At 40.0% G+C, this 11233-nt stretch overlaps 2 protein-coding genes across 3 annotated transcripts; both read right to left on the bottom strand.

Annotated features, from left to right (window-relative positions):
• On the bottom strand, positions 1-735 carry LOC114754555 (uncharacterized). Its single transcript, XM_028943339.1, has one exon. It carries the CDS (start codon positions 733-735, stop codon positions 1-3), a length of 735 nt encoding a protein of 244 aa, XP_028799172.1.
• Positions 736-3242: 2507 nt separating this feature from the next.
• LOC114754483 (uncharacterized) lies at positions 3243-6116 on the bottom strand. Of its 2 annotated transcripts, XM_028943248.1 has the most exons (5): positions 5645-6116; positions 4309-4377; positions 4092-4154; positions 3891-3959; positions 3243-3796 (listed from the first exon to the last, which is right to left on the bottom strand). In XM_028943248.1, the coding sequence occupies exons 1-5, from the start codon at positions 5954-5956 to the stop codon at positions 3587-3589; spliced, it is 723 nt and encodes a 240-aa protein (XP_028799081.1). In that variant the 5' UTR covers positions 5957-6116; the 3' UTR covers positions 3243-3586. The 2 variants fall into 2 exon arrangements, with proteins under 2 accessions (XP_028799081.1, XP_028799082.1); XM_028943249.1 differs by lacking the exon at positions 4092-4154.
• Positions 6117-11233: the final 5117 nt, after the last annotated feature.

Genomic DNA, 11233 nt, shown 5'->3' with positions numbered 1-11233 from the left:
TTAAAGGGAGATGGGATTATGATCAGAGAATTTCGTTCGAGGAAGTACCTTAAGAAAGCTATCTGGAAAAGTAGTCAGAAAATTTGAATTACAAAGAGCTCGATCCAGCCGTTCATATAACCGTGAGCATCCTGGGCGAAGAGGACCACGCCAGGTAAATTTTGGACCTTTGAAACCCATATCTACAAGTCCACACTCGCTGACTCTGTCCTGGAACCAATTTATCCTGTTGTGGCAGATGCGCGCCCCTCCAGTTCGATCTGTAGCTTCCAGGATATCATTGAAATCTCCCATTACTATCCAAGGTAAGGAGGAGGAAGATGATATGATTTTCAGCTTTTCCCATATCTGTGTTCTGGATTCGATATTCGGTGAGACATAGACTACAGTCATCATAAAGGTTTGTCGGTCGGGAATCTCACACAGAACATGGAAAAATTGTCGGTCTTGTTCTATAATGGAGATCTGAATCTGCGCACTCTTCCAAGCTATTACCAGCCCCCCAGAACGTCCGTTACTTGGCGATACACCTATACCATCGAAACCCAAGGAAGCAAGACATCGAAAGCGAGTTTCCCTTTCACATCTTGTTTCAGCCAGACCAATAAAAATGGGCTTAGGCCCATCACAAACTACTTTTAGATTTCTAAGGAGCCCCGAATCACAGGCCCCTCGAGTGTTCCAATAAAAAAGACTATCCATAAGAAAAATGGAATAGAAAGGAAGCAAGCCCATCAAGCTTCAGAAGGAGTCTCTGGAACAATAGTTCCTACATTCCACTTATCCTCCGTTGGGTCAACCTCTGAAGGGGTGTCACATTCCAGCCCACTCGCATGGTCTCTCGAGTCCACTTGCATTTGGGCCTCCCCTGGTTCAATATGAGGATTAATGATCCGGCCTGGGCTTCTAGTCTGTGGGTCCAGATCTTCATCCACATTAATTGGGTCCCCTTCCTCCCTTTCATTCTCTACTTCCTCACTCTGTGACCCCACTGATGCCATCATAATTTCTCCACTTCTCATCTCACCCTGGTACATTTCACGCGTCCTTTTCTCAATTCTTTTAATTAGGCTATCCTCTTGATTTTCCTCTTTTTTTCCCCTTTGTGATATCACTAACTTCCCAGCGAGCGTGCCTTCGGTGGTTTCCTGCCTCTTTTTTGTTGCGTTCTGTGGTTTAGCTTTTTGAGGTCGTACCTGTATAGTGCGCTGAGGTGAGGAGAAATGATGTGCGTCTCCCTGAATGTCTCCCTGCACGTTGCTCAGGTACGGAACAACGGCCCTATCCATATCCTCACGGCTTTCTTCCACGTCAGCAAGGACGTTGAATCGTGATCCCCTGTTTTTCGGCTGGTTCACTCCCATCTTCGTGTCTCTGCTCTTCCTTTGCCGGCGTGTTTTTTGAACAACTCGCCAATGATCCTGAACGTAAGAGGGAGGTTCTTGTTGAAACTCACCATGGCTAGTTCCATCTTTTTTACTGCTCCCTGCATTATCATTCATCTCTGGTATTTTCATTTTTGTTGGACAAGTCTCACATCTATGCCCATACACGCCACAATTTGAACAGAGCAAATGCAGCCCTTCATATTCCAGATAATAGTCCTCCCCATCCAGCGAAAATCCTGACATCAATTGTTTCCCTAAATCCACTAAAACACAGATGCGAGCATAATGTCCTCTAAGCTGACAAGAAGTGTTTATATCGATTTTCAAGGTCTCCCCAATCCGGTTGCCTATATAGGTTAACGCCACTTCATCATAGTATTCAAGTGAGACTCTTGGTAGACGGACCCATACTGCAACTTTATTAATGGTTGCTTGAGAAGGTTTGAATCTGGGTTCCCAAGGACGAACAGTTAGGTAATGATCATAGATCATCCATGGACCCCCTGTGAGAGCATTGAAATAATCCTCCCTGTTCGTGAGTTTGACGATAAAGAATCCATAACCTATGTTTATGAGACTTATAACCCCTCTTTTTGCCCATAGAGTTTGAAGACGAGTTAATAAAGCCTTGTAACCAATGTTCCTATCCAGTAGCTTGACAATAACCGCCTTGTTCCAGGCTCTGTAAAGACGTTTCTTCACCCTGCCAGAAAAACAGAAAGTAGGGAAGTTCCTATCAGGATGCTCTATAGTCTTGCAAGGTGGTTCTTCCTCTGAGTCATTGGCTTGTTCCGAGTCCTGAGACATGTGAGACTCAGATTGTGTATCTCCGACATCTTCCATGTCTTCCTCTTGTTCGTCATTCTGTCTGTTGATACCTTTGAGCTTATCAGCAAAAGAGGTTCCTCTCTTAGCGTTATCATTCTGGTTTGATCCCAGCTGGGGCCAATGACCCCCAAGAATATTCTGCTGTCCCTCCATTATCACTTTCTTAATCTTCTTTGAACTCCGAGCCACAAGGTCGCTTTCTTCCGGGGAAGAAGGAACGAGAGAATTTGGATTTCCCGAGAGAGCCATTCCACTAACTTATCCGTTCTGGTTTAAGTGGGAATGTGCTGTTTCTTACTTATCGAGTCCAATTTACCTTTTTTTTTGGTCAAAAGAGTCCAATTCACTTTACAAACAACAATGTTCTGTGGATCTTAGCCCAAATGAAAACAAGCATAATTATCCACATCTCACTCTTCCGACAACTTTCTTCTTTCATAGGCATATTGATTGATTGAGAGAGCGAATGATTCTGACAGAGGATCCGAGTAAACCAGGCGAAGCCAATCATTTTAAACCGCCCTTCTGCAACTAGGGAATCCATCCTCGCAATAGGGGACGGGGCTTTGAGCTTTGAGGGGTTGCAGCGTCACACCCTTCATGCTTTCAGAGATTAGGTAAATGATATCCCATGGAAAAGTGCTATATCCATCTTGAGAGTACGAGACAAGTGGAGACGAAGCAACCTATGGATTCAGCGAATAGTACAAGACAAACCAAACTAACTTTAATCAAATCGAAGAATTTTTAACCTTTTTCATTTCAATTCAATTGTCCTAACTCCTAATTCACATGTTTATTATATTTTCCAATACACATCACGTTTCAAATTTCAAGTTGATTATTGTTTTTGGTCCAAAGAAGTTACAATTATTATTTGTTTATTTAAAATAGCACGACATTACATCGCGAACAAAACTTGAAGAGAAAAAATAACTTTTAAATAATGAATATATTTAGATTTTACTCTCTCTTGGATTTATATATATATAAATTTTTTTAACTTTATACTAAATAGAATTAGGAAAAAAAATACAAAGAATAATACATTGAAGAAGAAACAAGAATCCGGAGATCAAAAAAGTAAAGAGGTTTTACTTTTGCCCCACAAGAAATTTCGGACACCTGCAACATTAATATCTCTACAGCCTTTAATTATTGGCCAGTAGGATGACTACACTAAACCATCGTGAACAAGAATGGGCAAGCGGCGTTCAAGTTGCCCCATGATCTGCTTACTCGGTCCATTAAGTTTCTGCCTCTCCCATGGGCCTGTACATTGTTTGCGGAATTGTGGCTTCCCATGAAAGCTCTTCCCAGCTGGCTCTAGGGCTCTGTTTTAAACAGCAGAAGGGCCATATCTCGACCCATCATTCCACATGAGAGGAATCACCCTCGGATGGCATCATATTGAGATCTGGGATCAAGAAGCCACTTTCCCCGGATGATTCGGTCCGGCCTGCCTTCGAATCTGATTGTGGATCACTACCGTCCTCTGCTGTTCGCGTTTGCACCTTACAAAGCGTATTTTCACCGGATGCTGAACTCGGACTGTTCTTACATGTGGCACCTAAATCAAACTGTGAATGACAACAAAACAGGGTATCAGAAACACAAGTCCCCCACAAACTCAAGGTGGGGAAAGAGAGATGGATCAAGAACCCTCCATTTTACCTTAATCCTCTTCAAGCTCTCATTTCTAGCCCTCTGCTCGTTAAAAGTTGCACTCAGAGTTGCTAACTCCTGGCACATTAAGAGGGACATTAGAAATCAGGCATAGGCAGCATAGAAGGAGTCGGAGAAACGCGGGGGAGGGCAAAAATATATTCTTTTTGAGGGGGAAAAAAAATCCAGGCAAGGTCCCCCCATGGATACCTTCTCTAAATGTGTCCTTTCCTTCAGCAGAACGCTCTCCTCCTCCTTCAATTCAGCAAAGGTCTAAAAGATGGCCAAAAGAATCACGATGAACGCACTTACACATGACATGAGCGCAGCCAATCAGAGGAAGTTGGCTTGCCAACTCAGATATCATATGGACCACAGTGAACGGCACTTACATAAATTTATGAGGAAAAGGAATGGGCAGCTTTACCTTGTTTTTTCTACACCTCTTGGTGGAGGCAGAGTTCCCAGTACATGCACTCGTAGCAGAAGCCGAAGCCTGAAAGCTTAGAAGGAATAAAATAATTAGGCTATCAACCCAGAAAAAAAGCATACAATGAAAAAAAAAAGACAATCAAAATCACAATCGAGTCGCACTAAAATACAGCACCCCCTCTGTAAAACTAAAATACAAGGGAGTTTGACCACAGAAAAACTAAAAAAGGAAAAGTGAGTGAGGCGCGGGCCCTCGAAATGTCCAAGGGCATGGAAAAGACCGGGAGCCCAGAAGATATCAAATGTTGACGCTTGGAAATCAATAATCAACAAAACAAATTGCGGTAGAGGTATGAAGAAAGCGTTCGCATCTGCAGAAACAATGGTCTAAAGCGACCTACCACTCGGAGTCGGCCGCGCCGGATACCGGGCACGTGATGGTGAGGTCACGTGACATAATGACATGCCAAGTAGGGAGGACCCACCCCCTGTAATTAGTAATTTTATGAAGATAGAAGAAGGTAAGAGACATAAAATGGAGTATTCCACCTGTGAAGGCGATAAGACGCCGCTATCAACGTCGTCCGCCACCGCATCGACGCACAAAACCACCCATCTCTTCCCCTACCTGTTTCCTGCCCAAACCCTGCCAATGGATCCAGATCTACACTTGAATATCCAACTAGACCCTCCGCACCTCACTTCTATAATCTAACCCGAAAGCGCCGGATTCCATCACTTTCACTTCACCCATCCAACACCTAGCATTTCCCAGGGTGTTTTTTGTCATTTTCCCGATAAAAGAGGCGAGATGAAAACGCCATCTCTTTTCTTTTCTTTTCTCCCGATGCTTCTACTCATCGCCTCACACTTGCCCAAATATCTCAAATCCTCCCCCTTCACTCGCCCCAGAAAGACTTACTCTTGATTATTTAATCATTTGCTTATTTCAAGAACAAGAACCGTCACAATAATCAATTTCAGTGATGGAACCAAATTAGAAACCAAAAAAAAAAAAAACTGAAAATTCTAACGGGACAGATTTGTCCCTGCTGGTGTGGTCAACAGAAGAACTGGAAATATGCGCGATTAGAGGACGGTGACGGTTCTGAAGACGATAATGCGTCATCGGCACATTAAGCCACCCAAAATCGCAAGATGACACCACACCCTCACCCGAATTAAGTATGGTATATGAGGATGATGTTCGGGTCAAGCAAGGCAAATTCGGAGGCGCCACCCCACAGAGATCGGGTGGCACGAAGATGGGGGTGAGATTCGCGGAGACGGAGACGGAGGAGTGAAGAAATACAGAAAGAGATGGGACCAACCTTGGATCTGGATGCTTGTTGAGAAACAAGGGAGGGACGGCTAGATTCTTCGCAACCATCAGCGGTGATGGAGGGAGAGGCGGCGCCACTCCAAGAGAGGGGCGTGGTGGGGCTACATCTGGTAGAATCGGCGTCCTTCCATCTGGGTGCGAGCCTAGAGCGCGGCTGCTTGAGACCCCAAGAGAGGGGGGCGGCGGCGGCGGTCAGAGGGCGAGATTTGGGGGCAGCTTGGGACTGGCGGAGATGAATCAGGAGCTCGACCACCACCATGTCATTAGTCATGGCCGCTCCTATCCACTCGTCGTTCACCATGGCGTGGCAGTGTGGGAAGAGAATAAGAGAGAGAGAGGGAGGGAGACGGAGTGTGCAGGGAGAGGGAGGAAGGGTGGAGAGGAAGGAGTAGAGGGAGAAAAGAAGAGTAAGAGAATGACAGGAAAAGGTATGTGCATATATATATAGAGGGAGGGAGAGGGAGGGGGGGGGGAGGTGAGAAAGGGGGGGGGGGAGGGGGAGGGGGGAGGAGGGTTGGATCTTGTGTGGTGGAGAGGATGGAGTAGATTCCAGTTATTCGTTTTTTGTGCAGTTGGTCATCGATAGTAAGGTTATGGCGCCTCACCCCTGTGGGTCTCACTCTTCTCTTCTTGGGTGCTTTGGGGCCCACCCCCGACATGTGGCACCTTCCTCATTTTCACTTCCCTCACTCATCATTCATCTCCTGCGCTTTTTTTTTTAACCACCATTTTTATTCCTAGTTGACAAACATTCATTTTCCTTAATTACGCCGCTTATCAATTTATATAATTCCATATGCTTGACTTAATTTTATTATTCTATTTCATTTCTTCTCCTATTTTTATGTTTACGTGGGTTTGTATAGTTTTATACTAATAGATATCCTATTTCTGTTCATTATTTTCTTTACTTTGCAGTCTTTTTAAGGGATAAAAACATTTTTTTCACAAGGTAATTTCGTTTAACAATGTCTGTGTCACCCGACCCCAACAGTGGGCAGTAACATCCAGAAAGAAGGAACTTTGTTGCTGATGGTAAATGAGTTGCATGAGAGCCAAGTCTTGAGAAGACGTTTGTTGGTCGATTCCTGTTTTAATTCACGGCGTTGTTCCTGTATTCTGCATTCCTAATGGCTGAAGTGGATGGATAACTTCTGAAAAATCTAACAACGACGACGAAATAAAGTAAATGTTTTATTTAAGAAGTGTTTAGATAGAAATCAAACTATTATTTTAAAAATAATTTTATGTTATATAAAAAAAAATTTTTTATCTCGACTTGTTTTTAAAAAGTATTTTCAGAAAAACCAAACACCCGCATTGGTATTAGATGGACAAACTATACCCTGCCATCTCCAAGCAGCGAGGGTAAAAACAACTCCTCTAAGCTAGATTACTCCATGCGTGAGGAAAATAATTCTAATTGCAATTGGTTAAGTGACAAAACCCCCGCCATTTAATCAGTAAAAGAGCGTTTCTATTTTAAAAATACGATTACAACAATAAAGAGGTCAAGAATTAACACATCGTCTGACACACTTTATCAACTATAAAACAGTGATGCGTGCCTCAATTGCCTCAGTCGAATAAGAACACTCCGAGAATATGTGAAAGTAGCTTTTCTCCAGCAAGATAAATTAAATTTTTAAAAAATGAAGTTAAACATATGGCATGGCGTGAATGATTAATTATGGTATATTTCTGCGTGACTTGTATAAATGATAGCACCTGTCAATGAACTTTCATAAAAAATTACGATCAGGGCTAAATAATCATTAGTAAAATCGTTTGCCAAGCATTTTCATTAGAAAGCATTTTAGCGAGGCAAAATTACTTATAACTTCCAGATAAAAAATTCAGCATTAACTCAATCTTTTACCTCTTAAATTTGTCCTCGTTTTGATTTCAGTCTCTCAAATTTTAAACAATAAATTTTGGTTATCAAGTTTTTTTTATTTAAAACATTCCCCCTGATAATTCAATAAAAATTTAGATTATTTTACCTATTAGGTGACCAAAATCAAAACGATAACAAATTTGAGAGAAAAAAATTATATTAAATACAAAAAAGTGTACAAAAGTTCTGATTTATTTTTGCATGTGTTATGAGTTGAATTTAATTATTTGTACTTACAAATTAAATTTTTATATTTGTAAATCAAGTAGCGACGTTTACATGTTGAATTCGTTAAAAAATTAAATTCCTCAAAAACTCTTTATATTTATGTCTTCCTTCATTGAAGCTGTGGATAATTTTTCAGTATTAGAGGTCCAATAATATCTGATAATCTGAATATAAATCGGTTGATAGCAGTAAATTGAAGAAATCTAAGTTTTTAATTCCTCGGTAATATTTCTGTACTGCACATTGTGATTATTATCACACTAACATTTTCAAGGAAGATGCTCTCTTGTGCTGCCAATGCATGGCTCACAGTTTTCTGAAATAGAATTTCAATCCTGCCCCGTTAGATATTTTTCGTTTCACCCTCCCATTAAAAATTTCCTGATCTGCTCTCTGGGCAGATCAAGTACAGTGTAAATTTATATGCTGCCATGAATGACAAATTTGTGATTTTCCCTCCAAAGCATTCCTTTTATCATGCAGCAAATTAGTTTGTTTTGTTACTCTGCACAATCAAGATGAGCATTCTAATACTGTATATTTATAGAGAACACATTTATAATAAAATTTTCAAGTTTATTTTGTCAGATGCATATATTTTTATTGTTATATGAGATTATCAGTTATAAGCAGCCTTTTTTGAAAAAATTACTCCTAACCTAACTTTCCTCCATATAATAAAAAAAAATGCCTATTTGGAGTTAAATCGGTAAATCCCACGACTTCTCTTTAAAGGGTCATGAGTTGTCGTCTGAGTAAAAAGTTTTACCAAACCAGCACACTCACTATACGCTGCACTGGAGAAAAAAGTTGCGAGCACCTTTTTTTTTTTTTTTTTTCTGGAAGAAATAAAAAATCATCAGGAAATGAGACATCTCTCCATTTTCTCAACAGCGCAGACGCAGAGCATCTTTTCATTTTGAATGACAATAAAATTTAGAATCTTCGCTTGCAAATTTAGTTGCACTGTGCAGTGTACATAACAAAAACAGCTTATAAACAACTTTTTAATTATAATTTATAAAATATAAAATAAATTTGTGAAAAAAATTGTGTCTCGACTTATAGAAAATATACTCCTCCGATCCTTATTATAAGACTCAATTTGACTTTTTATTTGGTCCTAATTATAAGACCCAATCCATTTTCTCTCTTATATTTATGCATTTTTTCCAAGATAATCCTTCTAATAATGATAGTTTTAGCCAATATACTTAATTAGCAAGGATATTTTAGGAATAACAACACTTATTTATTATAAATAATCAACTTAACTTACTTCCTTAATCTCCTCAAATAAATCAATTGGGTCTTATAATTAGGACCGGAGGAGTATTTATAAGTGATTTTTAGAGTAATGCCAAACTGGCCCAATATCTCATAAAGAAGATGGGAGACTGACGGATGTCGATGAATTTCTTGAGGAATCACGGCCACAGTTCTCTCCAATCCACACAAATTAACAGTACTACTCAATAATTCGTTCATTGACGTAAACAAATCGACTAGTTTTCCCGCACTTGTTTATTATCCCTGAAGCTGAACGAAATTGCAACGAGATCAGGGCGTTTCGTTGAATTTAATAGAAGGGATTTCGTGAGAGTTTATAAACATTAACATGAATATTGAATATTGGAATTCAAATTATTATTATGTTTTTGTTTTGTTTTTAATACCGGCTTCAATCATAATTACAAAAATGCCTAGCAAAAGCGTGAATGGGAGAGAATATATTGGTCCCGGAGAAGAGAAAGGAAAGCTATAATAATGAGAGAATTACCCTAAAAGCAAAAGCGTGAATGTCAAAAGCTGCCTTTCGGCGACCTCACGTCTCCCTCTCTTCTACGCTCTTCATCTCATACCTCTCAGACCAACCCAATGAATTCAATTTATCTGTATACTTTTTCAGATTAATTACCTTGCTCGAAGAAAATTAACAATAACCATTCCCCATCTCCGGAAATTTTCTTAATCTCGAACAGTTTCAAAGAACGGCTGCCTCCGAAGGACAGAGAGAATGCTCTTTGGCAGTATTTGTTTTTATTGATTCAGCCTTTAGAGAAAAAAAATGATCTTCTTACTTTAAAGTATAGATTCTTCAATTTAAAATTTCAAGACTTTCCCCTCCTCAGAGCATCGGGTCTATTGCTGTGTCCTGATTAAGTGCCAACATAAACAAGCCGCTAGTGTCAACTCACGCAACCCATTAATCAACTTTTGTCAGTGGGGAAAAAGAAGTGGGTCGTTCAAGTCTAACGAGCGCATTAATAAAAACATGGCGATAAAGAATATTAAAATTTGAATGAAGTTTTACTTTCAAATGCCATGATGAATAGTAGGTGGCAGAGGAAAATATCTTCCCTTCCCAAAATTCTTGATAATAGCAGTACTTCAGGATACTCGGTAAAATTATCAGAGATTATGTAAATCGATCAGATGCAAGTTTACTTTTCTAAAGGCCAGCAGAATCTAAACTCACAATCGGCCGCCTCTCCCTCCATCTACTTTCCAATTAGCATAACTCACGCTAACCAGACTTATATACGAAGTCACATATTCTGGTAGATCACATACTGCGGTAATCGAAACTCAAGCTAATCTCTACCCCGACAATTTTGAATCTGATGGTGTTGGCGCAATTGAATATAATCTTATTATGATTGGTTTTGTGCTCTCTATTTAGAATAACTCATTATTTTATTTAAGCCCGACTCAATCACATTAATTGTAATTATTATAATTATAATTATTTACAAATTATATTTTCCCATGGGGTGTTCGTCGGGGTTTCCTATTCATATATTTTTTATTTTATGCATTTTATTAGTTTTCCCTTACATGTCAGCCGAAAAGATCCATCCAATCTTTTGTCAACTAACTTGCATTTGGGTACTCTCTGATTTGAAATGATAACTAATCTCTTGTCAGCCACCGTCAATTTTCTCCCCAAACAGTTCATGATGGGCCATCATAGGAAATGACCATTTGATCAAATTGTCTCGTCGTTACCGTTCGGGGTTGAAGAAAGAAAATGTACCGTGTGCCAAAGTATGAACAAGGGTCAGCAGCAAAAGAGAGGGAGGTGCTACAGAAGTTGACCATGTCGATTCCTGAACGCTCCAAAACACACCACATAAGCAAGGGGTGTGGTTTTTTAAAATCAAAACCATTTGCTGGTCCCAAAAAAAAGAAAATCAAAACCAGCGGCAAATCACTAATTAGGTGGCAATAAAATACCACAATGATTCGTTGCTTCCCTGATTTCATTATTATTATTTTATAGATTACCGGGGGAGTCCTGACTTGCGGTGGGAGAGCCCGCGTGATCTCCCAGAAATATCAATTCATTATGGGAAAGGTATGTTCCTTATTTTATGGTGATCTCGTGACTTGTCATCACAAAGCCGGCCTCGCCTCCCAAAATATCAAGCTTCTCTTTCATTAGTTCTATCA

Source organism: Neltuma alba, unplaced genomic scaffold, assembly GCF_004799145.2.
Source record: "Neltuma alba isolate B1F8T4 unplaced genomic scaffold, ASM479914v2 tig00010148_pilon, whole genome shotgun sequence".
In the NCBI taxonomy this organism is placed as follows: Eukaryota; Viridiplantae; Streptophyta; class Magnoliopsida; order Fabales; family Fabaceae; genus Neltuma; species Neltuma alba.
The sequence above is the reverse complement of the archived record's forward strand: the minus strand, read 5'-3'. Positions and strand labels throughout refer to the sequence as shown.

What these genes read in the sequence shown, in the direction of transcription:
- LOC114754555 (XM_028943339.1), bottom strand. Translation starts at nt 735, where the DNA reads ATGGGCTTGCTTCCTTTCTATTCCATTTTTCTTATGGATAGTCTTTTT.
- LOC114754483 (XM_028943248.1), bottom strand. Translation starts at nt 5,956, where the DNA reads ATGGTGAACGACGAGTGGATAGGAGCGGCCATGACTAATGACATGGTG. An exon ending in AGAGGTGTAGAAAAAACAAG is followed by an intron (nt 4,155 to 4,308) that starts GTAAAGCTGCCC and finishes GCCATCTTTTAG; the next exon opens with ACCTTTGCTGAATTGAAGGA. An exon ending in AGAGCTTGAAGAGGATTAAG is followed by an intron (nt 3,797 to 3,890) that starts GTAAAATGGAGG and finishes TGTCATTCACAG; the next exon opens with TTTGATTTAGGTGCCACATG.